Source organism: Vicugna pacos, chromosome 2, assembly GCF_048564905.1.
Source record: "Vicugna pacos chromosome 2, VicPac4, whole genome shotgun sequence".
In the NCBI taxonomy this organism is placed as follows: domain Eukaryota; kingdom Metazoa; phylum Chordata; class Mammalia; order Artiodactyla; family Camelidae; genus Vicugna; species Vicugna pacos.
The window spans coordinates 68,432,829-68,453,255 of NC_132988.1; the positions used below are offsets into that span (position 1 = coordinate 68,432,829).

Below are 20,427 nucleotides of genomic sequence, written 5' to 3' on the forward strand. Positions count from 1 at the left end.
TATTTACAGAAGGTACATAACCCTAACATATTAACTGTTCCTTTTCACACTGATATTGTGTATTTCTAACTTGATTGACTTAACAACCAATGGGTAAAGACAAAGCAGAGACCTTCAGAATGATGCTTTATTTGATCAATTTAATGATGTGACAAGTGATTTCAGGTTTTTAGTAAAACATAATCTACAAGGTGAACCTCACAAAAAATATTGTACTTCTTTCCCTTTAGTATAATGGGAGTTAGGAAATAAACAATCAGACAAATCAACATTTGTCTGCCAATCTGCCTTTGTCGTCACCAGTCAGCCACTCAGCAAGTCAATTCTCATCCCTTCTAAGAACAAAAGAAAATTCTGCACCTACAGACAATTCAAAGAGCTACTCTGAGTCTATTGTTAGAGGAACAAAGCTCTCTGGATCTCTTTCGAAGAGAAACCACTCAGAGACTCTTCAAGCTAGGATATATAACCTTTCCCCATTTGGGGGTGATTCACCAAGTAACTCTTCAACTAACCAGACTTCAGCTAGCTTTGCTTATACTGAGGAGACAATAGACAACTCTATTCCAGCAGAGGCTCCAAACAGCAATGTGTCACCTTCATATGCTGCTATGCAGGATGCTTCTGTGGTCAGTACCACAATTCCCAGATTTTCACCCAACTCCAGAATAACACAGAGCAGGATGACTGTTTCTGGGGAAAACAGCATCTCAGCACCTGTATCCATGACTACCCATCAGTTTAAACCTGATTCCACTGTTACTTCCTACTTTCAGACAGACTCCAAAACAATTCAGAGTCTTGAACCTTTCTTCCCGTTCACTGGAAGATCTAAACAATTTTTTGCCCCTAATCTTGCCACGTACATCCAAAATGCTGAGAATAAGTTCAGTGCCTCTGCAGATGAGGGTACCATTGTCATGTCAAATGCAAACAACTTTCACATGGAAGAAGCAGGACCAGACAGTACACCCTTTATTGGTACCACATCCCTTATGAAGGAAGGCAATACAGCAAAAATTGATGCCACAGACATTCTAGAAGACTACACAACTCTGCTTGATGTTCCTGACATGGAGGCCAAAAACATAATTATAATTGATATTAAATACCTAGAAAGATTTGGCAAAACTGTGAGCAATGCTCCTGAAATTCCACAGAAAGACAATTCTATTGTAATTGATGCCATAAACATGAAAGATCATGGTAGAACTATAGTTGATGTTCAAACATCTAGCATTTTGTCTGCAAATAGTATCAATGACTTTGAATCTATTCCTATTCCAAGTACTTACAACAAAGCCAATACCAAATCTATCATGACTGGCACTGACATTGATGAAGCTATTTCCAATATCAAACCCATTAATACTACAAAGTCTTTTCCTAATTATAGAATATATAAGAAAATCAATAATGTTATTAGTAATTCCAATGAGATCAAAATAATATTAGATGTACCTAAAAATACTATGCATGTGGGGGACTTAATTATTTCCAAAACAAATGACATCACTTCTACAAAGCATTATGCTAACCCTAACTCCATAAAGCCAATGACTAACACCAACACGAACTTTAAAATAACTTGGCCTTTAAAGGAAGGTACAATAATAGAAGGCAAACACACTGTTCAGATGGAAAACATCACAACACGTAACAATAACAATATTGCTAAAACACCTGGATCCAAATTAAATGGTTCAGTAATTAAGTACCATTCTAATATTCCTGCCAATGTACACCTTAAACTGTTAGAAACTATTTTAATTTTGTGAATACTGATTAAATTGAGAATTTTAGTCTTGTGGTCCAAGAAACTGTGAACATGGATCAAGATGATGGAGTTGTAGAGGAAGTCATCTTCATTCGTCACTTCCACAACAGAAATTAGAAGGAAAGGTTACTCTCTTAACCCTGATGCAATTATATCCAAGCAGCAGGAAGCAAAATCATCCCCTCTTCTTACATTGCCAATATGTTCAATCCCCTATTCAAAGATAAAACAAAGCCTTTTACAATGGACAGCACAAACCTCATTAACAACAGAGGTGACCACAACTCCCACCACAATTACAACAAATGATGCCAAAGCCAAAACAGATGTTGAAAGAGCTGCTGTGTTTAAAACAGCCAATTTCCAGAGTAATATCACCCTTGTAGTTTCTGTCATTCACCCTGGAACTGTTAGGTCTGTTGATTTTAGTGAAGACAGTGTAGCTGACATGACCTCAGATTCAAAGGTCACTACCACTCTTTCAGATAAATCTATTGACTCTGTGGATGAAATCATTAATCTTTCTCATAACAACAAGCATGCCGATGATGCTGCAGGTCCCAACCCTGAAACAGACTTCCCTATGTACAAAGGATACACTTGTCTGTCAGTAGCAGAGTCATCCACCCTAATGCCCAGTGCTCAAAATAATCAAGCTCCAAACTCCCTGCTAATTAAAAGTGACTCCTTGACTGAAGTTTGGATTATCAGATCCTGTGGCTAAAAATCCTTATGTCAATGATGCCATGATACGGAAATGGAAAATAAATAAAGTATCAGATCCTTTGAAAATTCCACTGGAGTCTACTTCTCTTACAGCTGATTTCACCTCTCCCAATGATGAATACAATGCCACTGCCAGTGCAGGTAAGGGGACCACAAATAGGACTGACAGCTCTGAACTGATGATGAATAAGGCCACCATTCCAGAAGGAAGACCCACCGTAGCCATTACCCCACTGCCTGCAAAGACAGCTGTTATTCTTACACCAAGAAAAAGATTTGGAAGTTTCATAGACAAAGAAATGGCTAATGAAGAAGAATCAACCCCCTCCTCAGAAATAAAGTCTGCAGTGGAAGATGCTGTTTTTCAGATAAAAGAACATCTTCCACCTGCACGTAATTTCAAGTACTTTGAATCAGGAGAGAGTGGCTTTAAAAGGAATGGATTTGTGTCTGTTGACGCCACAAAGTCTCTTTCCCAATTAACTAGCAGTGTACCTACTGCTGAAATAACAATAAGTGACATTGACCTCTCACTGCTGGGGAAGAAAACGATGTTCTACATGGTGTCACTAAACCTGAAAATGACAAAATATATTTTCAGACATTGGCCACCAAAACAATAGCTAATGGCTTGGGTGAAAGTGCAGCTGTGAAACAGAATGTGGAAGGAGCAGAAGGCACTGAATTCCTTCCACCTAGCAGTTCTATCCCCCAAACTGGGAGAATGGATAATCCCATACTCCATAATTTATACTATAATGTAATCACTGATAATCCACTTACTATCACCAAAGAGAACTCAAATGTTGCTCAGAACATCATAAAGCATAAACTATCACTCTCCACAGTGGACAATGCAGATTTTATTGATTACAGAGATGGCCATCAGACCCCTGCTGCCATCAGTGCAAGCAGTGCCAAGAGACTGCCCAATAAAGGTAAAATGGCTGGGTCTCAAACAACAAATATCCCTCTTAGCATTACTCCTGTATCTGGTGATAGTTCCTATGTGAATAAAAACACCAAAGTTGTAACAGATTTGGCTTCAATAGCTGCCAACTCACCAATAAAGAGAGGCATTCTTGCCATGAATGAAGTTAATGCTTTTAACAATAAACCTAATAAACTAGGAGATGACCTAAACATTTCCAGAGAAGATCTCAATGCGTCTAGAGATGACGGCAGGCTGATTCCTCTACCTTGAAGTCTGTTGCTCCTCTCAATCAGCCTCAAGCAACAAACCTTGTAAAAGAGATCTCTTCAGCAGATATTATAATACCAAAAACTTCTCATAAGTCTATTCCAGCAGCTTTGACTGTCACCACTGCTGCTCAAGGAGGTGCTGACACCATGTTTTATATCCCAAGATATGAATCTAAAAATTCTTTCAAGGAAGATACAACATTGAACTACAAAGCAGATCCCCAAGCAGACATAGACATTATGGCATCTTTGCCCTGTTCAAAGTTTCCTGATCTGAAACAGGTATTCCTTTATCACTGGGATATGCAAATATGTTGGGAGATGATTCCTTTATTCTTTGGCCTGGAACTACTCTGGCAAAGGAAAATAATCTAAATGCTATGGAGTGGATCATCACTGAACCTGATAAAAGTGATTCTGAATATACTTCAAGTAAGCATGCCTTTGAACTATGGAAGGAAAAAAATCATCTTATTAAAAAACCTATTCAATTTACATGAGGACCAAATGGATTTGTATCTCAAACACCATCCTCTAAAGATGAGGCCTCAAAGAATCTTCTGTATAGAATAATTCACCCTGAGTTTGAAACTAAAGACAGATACCAAAACACCATTCTCAAAGAAGAAAATATTGACTCTAATATTGTTGACACTTCTTTCAAAGATTACTCCAAAATCTTCAACACTCAGCATCTGAAAACCATGGCACCCTCCTTAATTGATACAGCTGAGACTGTTCACCCTGAGTTTCTAAAAAGATCATCTGCGGAAAAAGGCACTCTACATGAAGATGATGACATCGTCGTTCTCCCTGAAGATTCTGATTTGGGAAATAAAAAAATCAAGTATCTCTTTTTACCACACACAGAAACAACTGTTACCATGGGAGACAGCAGAACATTTGGCACCATCCCCACTGATCATGCTGTGACCACCACATCCATAAAAAGTCAAGGCCATTTCTACAAGAAAGGCATTTCATCCAATGTTGGTAACACATCTGCTCCAGAATTGGCAGACACCACCACATCAAAAAACTCAAAAGTCAATGAAAATAAAATGGACTTAGCTGAAGTGGAACCTTCGGAAGATTACATTAACACCTTGGCTCATGATATTGCTTCCCAACCTGAGAATATCTCTTCTGGTGGTGACGTTACTAAGGGTATAATCAAAACAGCCTCGGTAGCTTCTCTTAGTCCTATTAATACCACCAAAAAGACAATAAATGCCACCACCATTTCACTTAATGTCTCTGCCTTTGACTCTAAGGAAAACAGTAAAAATGATGACTCCACCATGCCTGAGGCAGATGGTGTTCTGTCCATAAAATTAAAATCTCTATTAATTCCCAATCAGAAAAGACCTAGAACTGCAGTTGTTCTTAGTGAAGACGATTCTTTATCAAATAAATCTGTGACAGTAGAGGCATCAGAGCTGCTGGGTGAACACTCTATTATCAGGGACCAAAACTGGAAAATCATCAAGGTGCAAAGTGACCCTCAGCTCTTCTCCATGGTCTCCTCTGTTCCTCTGGAAAATCCTATTACTTTTTCAGAGAATTCTATAAATATACTCACTGGCATGCCTACCACTGAAAATGGGAGCATTAATGAGAAAGCTGACACCATAGCCTTTTCACCTAACATAGCCCTTCAACCCATAATCCCAGAAAAGGGGCAGATAAATAAAACTTCTGACAATGCTGTGAGTCATCATGTAAATAAAGCAGTTAACAGTCCATCTGCAAAAGAAATCACTATCTCAGGAAGAGAGGTTAATGAATTGTTCAGTAAAGATAAGGCTATTGTAGAGGAAAAGTCCTGTATTTCTGAAGCCAAAATTCCAGTGAATTTAAGAGAGGTAAATTCAGCAAACATTAATCCTTTTATTCTTAAAACTGATGTTACTCCTGCTGAACAGAAGGTACCTGGAACTTTTAAAGAAACATTTTATCCTGATTCCACAATAAGCACAACAAAGCTGACAAAGGCCAAGGCTAGAGGCTCATCTTCTCTTGATAATGGTAACTTAGAGAGGTCTGTCACAAATTCTTACAGCAAGTTATATCATCTACCCCAGAAACCAACTCTTCCTTTTACTGATTTTGTTGCTAATGTTATTAAAATCAATAATTCTGAACTTGATCCAGCGCTTATTACTGGAGAGAGCAACATAAAAATGACCGATGAGTCTATTATATCTAAAGATATAACTGTTCTACCTAAAAAGAAATCATTTCATCTGACAATATTATATTTACTGATGACAAAAGGAACATTATAAATGGAAAAAGATACATAGATTCTCCTGAAAAAGATAATGTAACTCCATATGAAGTAACTCCTCTTAAAAAAGACTTTTCAGCAGAATCAGATGTGGTTTTACTGGCAGAGGAAAACAATCCAAATAATATGAATCTACTGACCATTGAGCCTGATGACAGTACTCTTGAAATATTCATCAGAGGAAAATTCCTTTTATGTTGGAGAAGGAAAGAGCCCCACAACAAAAACACCTACCTTTGTTCAAAGGCTCCATAGATTTACATCTCATGCTCCCTTCCCTACACCTGTCACTGAAAGTCTACTGAATGAAAATCCTGTAGAACTCAAAACTAAAGAAAACCACCAAACACTGATCTCCAGAAAAGGAAACTCTGATTCTGATAATATCGGTTCCTTTCTCAAAGATTATACCACCAAGTTCAGAAGTAAGTTACCTAGAACCACAACTCACTCCCTAACCAATGGAAACAGAAAAAATTCCCCCAAATTTCTAGATGATTTATCTCCAGCAAGCGGCACCCTAAGTGAAAATGAGATTATTACCAATCTTCCAGAAGGCAAAAGTGTTAAGCATATCAATGCTCCAGGCCCAAAATCAGTGGAAACTGGGAGAAAGCAGGATGTTCCCAGATGTAGTCACTGATCTCATCAGCAGCACAAAACCAATAATAAACAAAGATCAGCTCTACAGGGGATACGGTTCATTCACTACTCTTTATGACCAGAGGGTACCCACTATGTCACCCACGTCGGAATAAAATCAAGACAAAACTTTCAAGGAAGAGAGTTACCATTCACAGGATGCCACTGCTCCTTTAGTTACATTCAGTGTCAACCTTGATAATGAACTTCCTCTTGTTGATGAAGATTCTGTGAATAAAGAAAACAGGGCTTCAGTTTCTTTTTTACCTATGAAATCAACTCACAATATGGCTGATACCATTGCTCTTTCCCCTGAGAACAGTTACGAATGGGGTGATCCTATGCAACCTAGTGAAAATGTTATGGCTAGAGAATCCCCATTTCCACTAACAACTGAAAATATCATTCTCACATCCCAAGTCTTAACTGAGGATTCTGTTCTAATGAGTGACAATTCCTTGACTGACTCCTCAAAGTTAGTACCATTAGTACCAGAGACAATGACTGAATACCTTGATCTTATTCATGGAACTGATATTTCAGAAAATCAGGACATTAAAATTCAAACAGACCTTCAGCCCCACTCCTTGGACTCAATTATTCCCTCTATTCATTCAATAATTTTTACCAGGAACTCCACAAATGATGACGCTGATTCACCATCCGTTGTGGACAGAGAAATTGTTAACAATTCTAAAATTAAGACAGATGTTCAACCTCTGGATACAACAATGAAAGTCCTTTCACCTAGGCAAATGAGCCTTTTCCCTTCTGAAATAAGGAAAACAGCCAAGCTCTCTGCTGAGGAAGACACCGATGCTAAATTCAATGTAAGTCATATTATAAATGCAACAGTTTTCATTCCAACTTCAGAGAAAACACTTCCCTCAACCCCTGAGCTCAGTTCTCTCTCCAAGAGCAATAATAACAAGGAGGAGGAACTCATTGTTGAAGCAGGCAATTTTGTTTCAGGAGATTCAAGGACACTAAAAGACAATTCTTTTATTGGTAAATTTAATATTTCTGCTGTGCCTCAAGCTCCTCCTAGTTTAAAAAGAATACTTTTGACTGAGTCAACCATGTCTCTAGAAAAGACTCAGAGTCTAAGGATAAAAACTCTGCTCTTCCCGGTGAAGAGACAGGTTCTACAGGTTCTCTTCATAATGTTCTCACTGGATCCTCTGAGCTGCTGTGGAAATCAACTCTTTCTCCTTTTGGGTCTACAAATTCTGTGAGTTCATCTAAATATTCTGAACCTGACCCAGTTGTCACAATGAAAAAAGATCTTGCAACAAAGACTAATAATATTCCATTTGAGGAGAGAAAGTATCTGTCTCACAAAAACATCTTTGCACCTAGTACCAATATTTCAACAAAAGACATGTTGAACACTATTTTTAATAAAAGATTTAGACAAAGAAATTTTGGGAAAGATATAAACACTGAATATGAAATAGTTCTTATTGCAGAAAACACTTCAGACATTACTTTAAATGGTGAAAATATTCCAAATAACAAAAATGTAATAAACATTGTGAATGATGACACAGCTTTTAAGTATGTTACAAATGAATACATCCTTCAACCACAGGAAGAGAAAAACAATTCCACTATTAAAAAAACTGCTCTCATGTATGGCGCCAAAACAGTTGGGTCCCATCCATTCTACTCCAGTGGTAATGCATATAAACATTTATTTCAAGGGGCCCCAACAGAAATCAAAACTAAAGAAATGCTGCAAAACTTGATATCTAGAGAAGAATATATCAGTTCTGACCTTGATGCTACTGCTCTCAAAAGTTCCACTGACAATTTGAATTCTAAGGCTCCCAGATCCATGACTTACCCACCAACTCACACAAGTGAGAACTTTCACAAGTTTCTAGATAAAACAACTCTGAAAAGGGATACTCTAGGAGAAGATAACACCATCATGATTTTTCCTGAAGACAAAAGGATGGACTATATCCTTGTTCCAGATGTAGGAACAACAGTAACCATGGTTGAGGGAAGGATGTTCCAAGATGAACCCATTGCTCCCATGGTGATCACCTCTCCATTAAAAACTAAGAATCAATTCTACAGTAAAATCACTTCATCTGCTACTTATAACAATGATGCTCAAGGTAAAGCAGTAAACATTTTATTACCCAGAGTGGACAATGTTAAAGGCAAAACTAATATGGCAGAGATGCCACACTCATGGGACAGCATTATCCCTCTGGCTGATTTCAGTGGCATCCCTGATGGTCAGCTTTCTTTTATCAGTGAAGACACTGAAAATTTAAACAACAAAGTTTCAATACCTTTCTCACCTATGAACACAGGCTACACGGTGGGTGATACCACTACTCTTTCCACTGAGAGTAGTTATGACAGAGGTGATTCCATGGTTCCAGAAGGTAATATTAGGTTTAGAGGATTCCTAGCTCCACAAATCCCATAAAAGCCCATGTTCATTGCCTCAGCTGCAAATCTTGAAAACTCTGACCCAGTGACAGATAACTCCTTGGCTAATTCTTCAATTGCATGGTCAAATATGTTTGAGACGATGACTGAATTCCTTAATTCTACTAAGGATGGTGATGATCCCATTACAAATAAAACTGATCTCAAGCCTTACTCCATCTCAGCTAGAACTCCCATTGGTCCCATTACTTTTGCAGACAATCCCACAAATAATGAGTTTGATTCACTGCCCTCGTTAAGCAGAGAAACTACTGACATTTCTAAAATTAAGACAGATAAAATATATTTTGAACCTCACAGAACAATCATGAAAGCCTTTTCTCCTATAAAAGTTTCTCCATATAAAGTCTATGGAGAAGAAAAAATAGCTAATTTTTCTGATCAAGAAGATCCAACTATTAAATTTAATTTAAGTCACATTACAAATGCAACTGCTCTCAGTCCAGCTGGGGAGAAAACACTTTCGTTAGCAAATGAGTCTAATACTCTGTCCAAGAGTGACAACAATGTGGAAGAGGAAGTCAATATTTCTGAAGCAGGCAATTTTTTTCCAAAAGATGCACATATATTGAAAGAGAATTCTTTCCCTGTTAAATTTGATGCTACTCTACTAAATCTCAAGCACACTCCAATTTAAAAGGAATCTCTTCATTTGATTCCATATTAACACTTCCAGAAGCATCTGCGTCTAATGATCAAAGCTCTTCTCATGAGGTCACTACTGGAGAAGGAACCATTACAAACACTCCTACTGGAACATATAGTCTACCATTATGGAAATCGACCCCTCTTTCTTCTGATTTCACAGCATTCACAAGTCCGTCTAAGTATTACAAACTTGATCCAGCTGTCAAAATGAAAAAAGACATCATAACAAAGACTAATACTAATACTTTACGTGGAGAAAGAAATACTCCATCTGTCAAAGCCATTATTCCCCCAACTACAATTATTTCATCAAAAGGCATGAAAAACACAATTGATAACAATAAATTTGAAGAAGAGACTTTTATAGAGAAAGATACACCCATAGAAGTAGTTCCTTTTACAGAAAGCATTTCAGAAGAGGCACATGACACCCTTTTGGCAGTTGAAAATATTCCAAATAATGAGGATATAGTAACTATTATACCTGTTGACAATGCCCTTGAATATGCTGCAGATAACTATATCATTCAACTAATGAAGGAAGGAAATGGTCCCCTTACAGGAAGGCCCATACTTATCAATGACTCCAATGTACCTGAGTCTCATGAACCCTATGCCAGCGCTGCAGTCTCCAAACATTTATCCCAAGGATCTCTGATTGATATCAAAACTAACAAAAACCACCAAAAGTTCCCCCAAAGAAGAAATTCCTAATTCTGATAATGATCCTACTGTTGTCAAAAGTTCTATTGCCAATTTTAATACTAAGGCTCCCAGGTCCATGATTTATTCTCTAACTGATTCAAGCTGGACTTTTTCACCTATGCTTCTAGATGAAACATTTATAGAAAATAGTCCTCCAATCAGTGATAACACCATCATCATTCTCCCTAAAGGCAAAATAATGGAGTATCCATTTGTTCCAGACCCAGGACTAGTGACAAGAATAGAAGAGAGCAGAGTATGCACAACTAATTCTATTGATCCTGCAGTGATCACCAATCCTGTAGACTATAAAGACCAGTTCAACAGAAAAGGTGTCTCATCTGTTTTGTATAATAATGCTGCATTGGATGGAGCAAAAACCACCATATCATTCAGATTTGATGCAAATAAACATAAATCAAACTTGGCAGATATGCCCCACTCGCAGAACAATATTTCTCTGGCTGAATTCAGTGTCGTTCCTGATGATGATCTCCCGTTCATCAATACAAATACTGAGGAAGCAAACAACAGAGCTTCAGTCTATTCCTCAACTACGAATAAGGAGGCTAGCACTGTGGCAGACTCCATTGTTCTTTCCACTGAAGGTACTTACAGAGGAGGTGATTCTATGTTACCTGGAGAAGGTAATGTTAAGTCTAGAAGATTCTCATCTCTACTAACATCTGCCATGTTTATTCCTAATTCCTTAAATGAGAATACTGAAACTTCTGGCCTAATGACAGATAACTCCTTGTCTGAATCTTTAACACCTAGGTTAGAAATGTTAGAGAGAGCAACTGAATATGCTGACGCCATTAATGAAGGGGATACTCCAGAGAGGCAGGTCATAGAAATGCCAGCTCACATCCATTCCTATCCATTGGCCTGGAATGGTCTTCTAACTGAACCACCTATTTTTTCAGGTCTGTCCACAGATGGTGAAATTGATTCACTTTTCTCTCTGAATAGAGATATTCCTGAAAATTATAAAACTAAGGCTGACAAAAAATTTTCCAAGTCTCAAAGGGCAATGATGAAGGCCTTTTCCCCCCTAAAAGACTCTCAAAACAGTGTCCACGAGAGAAGGGAAATAGCTAATCTCTTTGATCAAGAAGATCCAGCGGCTGAATCTGAATTAAGTCACTTTATAAATGCAACAGCTCTCATCCCAGCTGTGGGGAAACTCCTTTCATCAGCAACTGAGCCCAATCCTATCTCCAAGAGCAACAACAATGTGGATAATTCTTCCATTGTTAACGTCTACGCTACTTCCTTCAAAGCTCAAACACCTCCTAATTTTAAAAAAATCTTTTTAGCCGTTTCTCTTCCAGAAGCATCTAGGCCTGCCTCTCATGATAAAGTTACTAACACAGAAGGATCCATCACAAACACTCCAGCTGAATTAGGTGGCCTACAATATGGGTCAACTTTTCCTCCTTCTTTTGCAACATCCCTAGGAACGTCCAAATATTCTGAACTTGTTCCTGTTCTTACTATGGGAGAAGACACCATAAGAATGACTGATTATAACATTGCACCTGATGAAATAATTTTTCCACCTAATAAAGTTATCATTTTGCCTAATACCATTACCTCTGAAAAAGATACAGCAAGTACTTTTAAAGGGAATATATTTAAGCACAAAGATTTTATAGACAGAAATTCAGCTGCTGAATATGAAATCATTTATTTAACAGAAGACATTTCAGAAAGTGTCGTTTTGTCTGCAGGCAAAATCACTCCAGCATACGTGGACTATATAAATATTACGTCTAATGATTGTGGTTCTGAGTATGTCCCAGATAAGCATGCGTTTGAATTCGAGGATAAAGCAAAAAATCCCCTTATAAAAACAAGTACATTCATATATGCCCCTGAGACACGTGCGTCTCGTGCACCATATACCACAGTTGCTGCTTTAAACCATCTATCTAAAGCGGCATCCCCAGAGTTCAAAGCTAAAGAAAGTTACCAGGCTGTGATTCCTAGACAGGAAAACAAGAACTTTGACACTGTTGTCATTGCTATCAAAGATTCAATACCAACAGACCCACAGCTCATTTCCTAATTGATGCAAGTAAAAGTTTTTCTTCTAGTTTTTCTGACAAAACATCTGTGGGGAAAAGCACTATAAATGGTGATGGTGATACCATAATTCTCTCTGAAGGCTTTAACTTAGGAAATAAAATAATTGATTATTCCCTTTTTCCAGACACAAAACTGGTAGTTGACAACAGGACATTCACTGATACTAATAACACTTTAAAAAACAGTGATCATTTCTTCAGGAAAAACATATCCCCTCCCATTTTTAAGACATTTACACCCAGGAGAGTAGACACTACCACATCCAGAGTATCTGATTTTACTGAAGGTGAACCGGTATAGCTGCGGTATCTGATTCAAGGTTTAATAAGTTTCCTTTAGCTCAGCATTCCAGTAGTGACATCTCCAGTGTGAATGAAAACACAAAAGGTACAATCAACACAGCTCTTACTTTCTTTCATCCTTTGAAAAAGATATCCACCAATATGCCCAATGCTCCTGCTATCTCTACTAGTGACCAAAAAAAAAAAATTGGCCATTATAGATTTCCATCATCAGAGAGTGTCATGTCTCTAAGACTTACATCTGAGGAATTACTGAAACTCTCAACCTACCTTCTAATGCTCCTACTATAGAAACTGCAGACCTCAGGACTTGTAAGTTGTAAATTTATATTACCCACAGTGCTAATATCAGAGGCATTAGACCCTGCGTCTGCAGACTCGGCTGACTTTAATGAAGGCATTGTCTCAGAAGGGCAAAATACGAAAAGTCAAATGGTCCAGAAGGTTCTCCCCTTGGTCTACATTGTTCTCCAAGCTGATTCCACTGGTTCTATAGACGACATGGCAGATGTCACACCTCAGACATCTGCTACTATTGTTGCCAAGGACAAAATTTTTTATATTGATGAGTTTAGTGATCAAAATTCAGAATTCAAAGGAGTAATCACCACCAAGTTTTTTATGCCTTTGCCTTAATGACTGTAGTAAATAAAATTTCTGTTATGTGAAGGAAATAACCAAAGCCACTGCAATGAAAGACACGGCTACAGAATTTGAAGTAAATCACCTTACAGATGTAAATATAATAAAAGAAAATGACCCAGGTATCCAGATGGGATCTAAAAGATGTTGACATAAAGCCTTATCTTGTGAATAAAGATGTCATTACTGATAATAAATCAGTCAATAAGGATTATGACAGAGCTCCTGTAGCAGCCTACTCAAGCTTTCACATACCCAAGGCTTCCCTCCCAGGTGGATCTATTCCTCAGGGAACCCATTTCATGGCTGGGAACTCAAACTTGCTCACAGAAGTAATTACCATTATTCCTACTGGTGAAAAATCTACATCTCACATGGAGACTGTTTCCATGGTAAAAGGAAATTCTTAGTTGAAATTTAAAATAGCCAATCTCAGAGCAACAAGACACTGAATTTCAAACTTCAGAAAGTACAAATGCTACATCTGAGTCCATTGTTGAAATAGAAAAACAATTACCTAAATTTGGAGCAATTTCTATTGCACTACAGGCTAACAAGAGGTTGAAGTAGATACTTTCTTTAGGACTGATATCCCTTGGCCACAGATAGAAACAATTACCCCAAAGGACACCCTTGAAGAACCTGCAAACAACAAAGCAAACATAAGAGTCACAACTGCTCCTAATGGAAATACCATCTTCCTTGAAAACAAAGAAACAGTAACCCCACAGGCCAACCCATCCTTCAATTACAATTTCCTTACTCAAGCACCAAACACTCCAATCAATGGAGGGGAAGGGAACAAAATGTGGACATTGACATAATCAAATCTCCAAATGCAATTGCTCCTCTCACTTCCTTTACTGTTTCTGAAGGTGAGAATTCTTTTGTGAATGAAGATATTGAATCTGAAACTTCTTCAGTAACTGCATTCAAGTAATGATTATAACTTCAATTAAGGTTAAGAACTCTATTTTCTCCAATAAATTTATAAAATCTGAAGATATTTCTAAAATGGGAATTCTGGAAGACATAAAATAGGAGACATCATTTGTCTCAGTTGATTCTTTTAAACTTGCACATGACACTTCTAATAAATCTCAAGATATTCTCAATATAAAGAAAGTCTGAATGGTAGACACCACGATGACATCAGCATTTTAAAGTCTATATATGTGAGGATTTTTCCTAGTCATGTATTCCTAAAAATCATAAATGTGCCAAATGACTTTCCTGAGGGCTTACTGCAAAATCTCTCTCTTTTGTTAGCAGTTTTCACTTTTCATGAAAGAAAGAGAGAGAAAAAGGGAGAAAGAAAAGAAAGCAAGATTTGTGTCACGGACTTGAAAAACTTGCCACCTAAAAGGAGGCATAATTACCAAGCCAAACACCTCAAAATTTAAAGCAAATAAAAAATAAAAATGTTACCCAACCAAACTTGCTACAGCTGCCAAAATAAGGAAGATATATACCCTGACCTGTCTATAGATAATAAATTGATACTTTTCTGAGAAAAGACAAATGTTCACATTAGTGTGATAGACACTAAAACAATGGGGGAAAACACTCTTCATACAAAATGAAATTTATTTCTACAATCTGATTCCCTGTCCTTAAGTCAGATAAATCTTTGATCGTAATGGTCTATTGGTCAAGTAAGAGTATACTATATTCCCTACAGCAGATGACTCCAGTTCCATCCTCAAGACTGCTAAAATCCAGCAGTCCTACCAGGATTTTCTCCATATGCTTCCTGCACTTTGATGGGTGACACACACTCTCACTCTGGTGTCCTTTTTCGAGGTCAATAGTGCAAAAAACACATATAATCATAAAGTTATTCTCCATAGGAGAGAAAAGATTTATTATGCTACAATCAATGTGATTCTACCTCACAGCCATAGTAGAAGTAGAGTTGATGTGACCACAGAAGTAATCTTTGAAATTAATTTGACAATTATTATCTATGAAGGTGACATCATAATTTTACCTGACATTTCTAACTGGGGATTCAGTGCTCATAAAAATGAATATTTTGCTCCTTGTTTTCACTCTATTCAACATTACAAATACCAAGTATTCCAAGATAACTTCTAGTGGTTATACACCTAACTTCCATATTTTTCCCTTTTCATGCACACACACAAAAAAATCCCCCCCTAAAAATACCAAGTCTTCTGTTTATAGCATGCTTTATCCTGAATTAAGCTTCATAAACACCAAATGACGAGAAAGAAAAAAGCAGAGGTTAAAAACTTCCCATTAAGATATCCAACACAAAGAAATTGCATTACCCTGTGATTTTCTTTACTGCCACTGGAACTGAGAGTATTTTTACTTAGAAATTTAAAAAAAAAAAAAAACAAACCTGTGCCAGTCATTAACTTGAGACTTCCTTCCCTGTGCCGGATAATGACAGCACTTCCTATATTAAAAAGACATTTGAGCTCTCAATAGTGACATTCACTTGAAGCAAAAACGTATCTTTAAAATGAAAAATGTCCATCTTAAAACTTATCCGATATTTCTAGAGTGGTGATATATCTATTCCAGACCAATCAACTAAGAAAAAACATTGTTAATTTTGAGGTTAGCTTGAGTCCTGATCTAATTAAGAAGAAGCATTTGCCCTTGAGATAGAAACTGCTACTCTGCTGCTGCGGCCCTTTTTCAGATTTAGCTGTGTCTGAGTCTGAAAATTCTCTTTCTTCTAATGACACTGCGAAAAGATTAACAACAAACTACAAACCCTTTTCATCCAATTAGCTAACGCTTGAGGATGATAACAAAGTAAAATGACTGACATCATTATAGAAAATAATCCGTCTAAAACGGAGCATTAATTCTTAAGTCTAATACAATTATTCCACAAGCTGGTTTTGCCTCTGGGTTAATTCTGGCATATAATGTCAACCCCCTGCCAAAAATTTTTGGGGGTGTTAAAATAACAGGTCTCTACAGAAAAACATTCCTAAAAAAAAAAATTAAACCTACAAAACCTGACAATCTCACTGTTACTCAAGTTAATTCAAGAAAAAGTAAGAATTATCATGAAGGAGAAAACTGCCAAGACTCTAACAAGCCAGTAACTTTATTTTTTATTGTCCCTACTGAAAAAGTGAGAATTCTCTCTCTGAAGAACAGAACTGAAGTCTCTGCTATCTAATTACTTTCTGCAGCTACATTCACTGTCAAAATGCCATTAATTTGTTTTAGACATTTAAATAGCGTGAATCTCAAGAGAGGACGCTTCATCTCGAAAAAACTCTGTTACTTACTTGAGATGCAGGCAACCTGAAGCTGATGCTGATAATCTGTGGCTCCTGGAGTTTCTCGTGTTGACACTAAACCCACAAAGTACCCGACAGACTTTGCTATGTCTGTTTCAAGTGACACTAGCTACACTTTGGAAGGCACATCCCTTATTAAAAGACACATGGTAAATCGCAAATTCCTTGCAATTGAAATATTCATCTGTGAATGTTGATTTCATAATCAGAGAGGGCTGTATAGTCTTTTCATCTAATATCAATACTCGTAACTGGGGCAGAGCACAGAAACAACCTCAGGGAGAGCCAGTGCCGTCAGCCCTGTGGTTGATGCAACAATCACCATGATGACCCACGCTTCAGTCACTATAATGAACACCACCACTCTCCTGCCTAGGGATACCACTGGGCCCAGGGAAAGACCTCTGAGTGTACATGGTGCCACTTTGTCCCATGGCTGAAGGTGGCTTGCCAAAAATTTACTCTCATCCTCCAACCGAAAGCAGCAGGACAACTGAAGCAACCATTTTCTTTGGGGCCAACAACACCCTTCCTAAATCAGAAACAACTATTATTTCAGAAGGAGACCACATTACTTCAGTAAATGACTATATGCTAGAAAGTGATTTTTCAACAACTACAGATGACAAGCCTCCAAAGGAAAGATTAAAATCAGAAGATGATGTTGAATCCCATCTGGAGAAAGAATCTGCCATTCTGACAGACACTAAAAATCCCATGGCTAATGAATCTATTACTGAGAACTCCATGCCAGTGAAAACTGTCAATATCCCACCACCAACTGCTGTTTCTTTAATAGATTTTTCCACTAACACAGCAAAAGATGATATTCTCTTGGATACCATTGACCTAGGGGATGAAGATGTGTCACTAACTTCCGGAGCCTCTGGCACACTAAAGGGAAGCACAGCCAGCACTGATGAGACCTCTGTCCTTCCAGCTAAAATGGGAGAACCTGATATTAACAACTGTAGTTCCTCAATTAAGTCCAATGACACTGCTGATGAGACTGTCCCGGTCACTGACTCCTCTATCCCTGAGGGTGAAATCTCTCCCACGGCTGAAAAACAATTCTCCATCATTCCAGATATAATCGCCCTTACAGAAGAGAAGATAATTGAAATTGACTTAATTCTTCCAGAGGATGACCTCAGTGCTGTGCCTAAACTAAGTGACTCAGATGAGGAAAAGTTTATCACTGTGTTCGAACTCACTACCACTGTTGAAAGAGACAAAGATAATGCAGAAGACATTCTGCTAACCGACGAGGAGTCTACAGATGGAGGCAATGTTTGGATGGAAAGAGATATGGCAACTGTAGCAGAGAACCAGTCCATTTTGCTTACTGCTGTTGAATCCAGATATGGCTTTGTTGTCCCTGCATCAGTAGCTATGAACCTCATGGAAGCTTCATGTACCATGACAAAAGAAGATTCGTCTGAAAATAATAGAATGGAATCTGTAACTAAGGACACAGAAGCATTGTCAGGAACTACCCCTGATCCAGATACCCTAACCCATGAGGAAGACACTTTCATAAATGAAATGGGTGTCTTTAAACTATTGAAAGAAGAACCAGATGAGTTCCTGATTTGAAAGCAACAAAAGAAATGCCACACAGAACTGTGCAATATCTAAACAGCTAGTTTTCACATCTAAGAAGTTTGTCCAGCAAGCAAAAATCTTAATAAATGAAAGAATATGAGCATTCAAGGCAAGTATGAAATTTAGAAAACACAGATGTTTAAGAATAGTGGTAATGCAGGAGAATGTATTTATGGAAAGTTCAAAAACTCAGCAATACAAGAGTTTGCCTACTATCACAAAGTTTAATTGGGTTACCCAATAATTACTTGTTTTAATATAAAATCTTTAACAGCAGCCTTCAGGGATATTAAGAGAGAGAAAATAAATAAGGCTCACCCCTGCTGTATTTAATCTATATGTCATTTTACTTAATCCTTAAAAGCATATTTCATTGTGAATTAAAGAGATGAAGAGAATCAAATTAACAATATATCTCAAAAATAATTGTTTTAATATTAAAAGACCTTAAATGCTTATTATAAACAGATATTTTATTAGTATGCAACCAATGATTCTCTTCTATTAAAAAATAAATTTACAGTCCTCACTCAGAAAAATTAGAGCTCATTAGTAATTGTTTAGTATCCATATATAAGAAATATAAGAACTATTACAGGTTTCCTGGCTCATGTTAGATGCAAACTAAGGCAAAACGATATTTTACAAATGTATGCATCTGTCAAAAACAATATTGTATATAAACATATGAATTAATTTAATTTTATGTCTTTAAAATTTCCTTCCTGAATTTTGTCAATTTTTTTCAGGTCTTAAGCAGATACTGCACTCTTCTTATGCTTTTGGTTAGTAATTCAAGGACATACGTCTTCATTCTTTTTGGACACAGACTTTTAAAATGGGTCTGTTTTCACTTTGCTGATTTTTCTTCAATAAATCTTTCTGACAGCAATCAATTTACTGTGTGTAAATGTGATTGATATTCTAGCACAGAATTCTCAAATTAGGAGAGATATAAGTAAAATGAAAACCTATTGTTTGTTTAAAGAATAACTTAGCTCTAGATACCAAAGATAGAATTATTCCATAAATACTTATAATTTTATTATATTAGAAAAAAGAAAAACAAAGCCAAGACGTTGGTTGAATAGTAAATGGTATATATGTGGGAGGCAGATAGGGAGGAATAGGGCTTAACACCATTAGATAGGCTATAAACTAGAATAATATTAAACAAATATATATGTCTAACCATAGATTGTGTTGGGTACACAGACAAAAATAATAAGAGATTATAGCTGCAAGACTTCACACAAATTTAAGTCCAGGGAAGTAGTGCCTGAGAAAATGAGATTTAAGCTAAAGACTGAAAAATGTGGAGAGTTGGAGACACAACATGCCCAAAGTCCTGAGGCTAGAAATGGCCTTAAGTTTTTCAAGCAAATGAACAGATCATGTGGTTGGAACATGTAACCAGTTGGATTATGACATAAATTGAAACTGGAAAAGTAGACAGGAGACAAATCATGTAGTGTTTGTTGAACACTCTGGATTTTATTCAGAATATATTTGAAAGCTATTAAAGGTTTTAATCATTTTATCTTCAAATCAACCTTAGGACTGAAATAGGCAGCAAGCTGAAAAGCATCATTATTTTATAAACTGCAACTATAGTTCCTTCCAGGGACTTTGCTTAGGAGAGAGAATCTTTCCTTGCTTCTTCCTAGCTTCTGGTGGTTGCTGGCAGTTGTTGACATTCATTGGCTTGTAGGCATTATCACTGCCATCTTGGCCTCCTTCATCACATGATGTTCTCTTCGTGTGTCTCTGTGCCCAAATTTCTCCTCCTTATAGGGACACCAGTCATTGGATTAACCCCTTAATTCAGCATGACCTCATCTTAACTTGGTTACATCTGCAAAGATCTCACATCTGAATAAGGTCACATTCACAGGTTCTATGAGTTAGGACTCCAACTTATTTGGGAGTAGGAGGAAAGACACATTTCAACCCATAACACCTTCTTGTTTAATGTTTGTCTTCCCTACTAGATTAATGCTTGATAATTAAGAAGGTCACATAATTTATCATCAAAAC

The 20,427-nt window shown here is 37.2% G+C and overlaps 2 protein-coding genes across 5 annotated transcripts in view; one reads left to right on the forward strand and one right to left on the reverse strand.

Moving 5' to 3' along the window:
* Nucleotides 1–20,427, reverse strand: part of JCHAIN (joining chain of multimeric IgA and IgM) — a 409,126-nt gene that overhangs the window by 183,223 nt on the left and 205,476 nt on the right. For all 4 annotated transcript variants that reach the window (XR_012060597.1, XR_012060593.1, XR_012060595.1 and 1 more), the window contains exon 11: nt 6,788–6,866. The gene's annotated coding sequence lies outside the window, so the exon portion shown is untranslated. The remainder of the gene's footprint in view (nt 1–6,787; nt 6,867–20,427) is intronic.
* On the forward strand, nt 17,181–19,286 carry CABS1 (calcium binding protein, spermatid associated 1). Its single transcript, XM_006212505.3, has 2 exons — nt 17,181–18,499; nt 19,140–19,286. The coding sequence occupies exon 1, from the start codon at nt 17,200–17,202 to the stop codon at nt 18,379–18,381; it is 1,182 nt and encodes a 393-aa protein (XP_006212567.2). The 5' UTR covers nt 17,181–17,199; the 3' UTR covers nt 18,382–18,499; nt 19,140–19,286.

Bases quoted from the DNA above. Each gene is read 5' to 3' on its own strand.
- CABS1 (XM_006212505.3), top strand. From the start codon at position 17,200: ATGGTGCCACTTTGTCCCATGGCTGAAGGTGGCTTGCCAAAAATTTAC.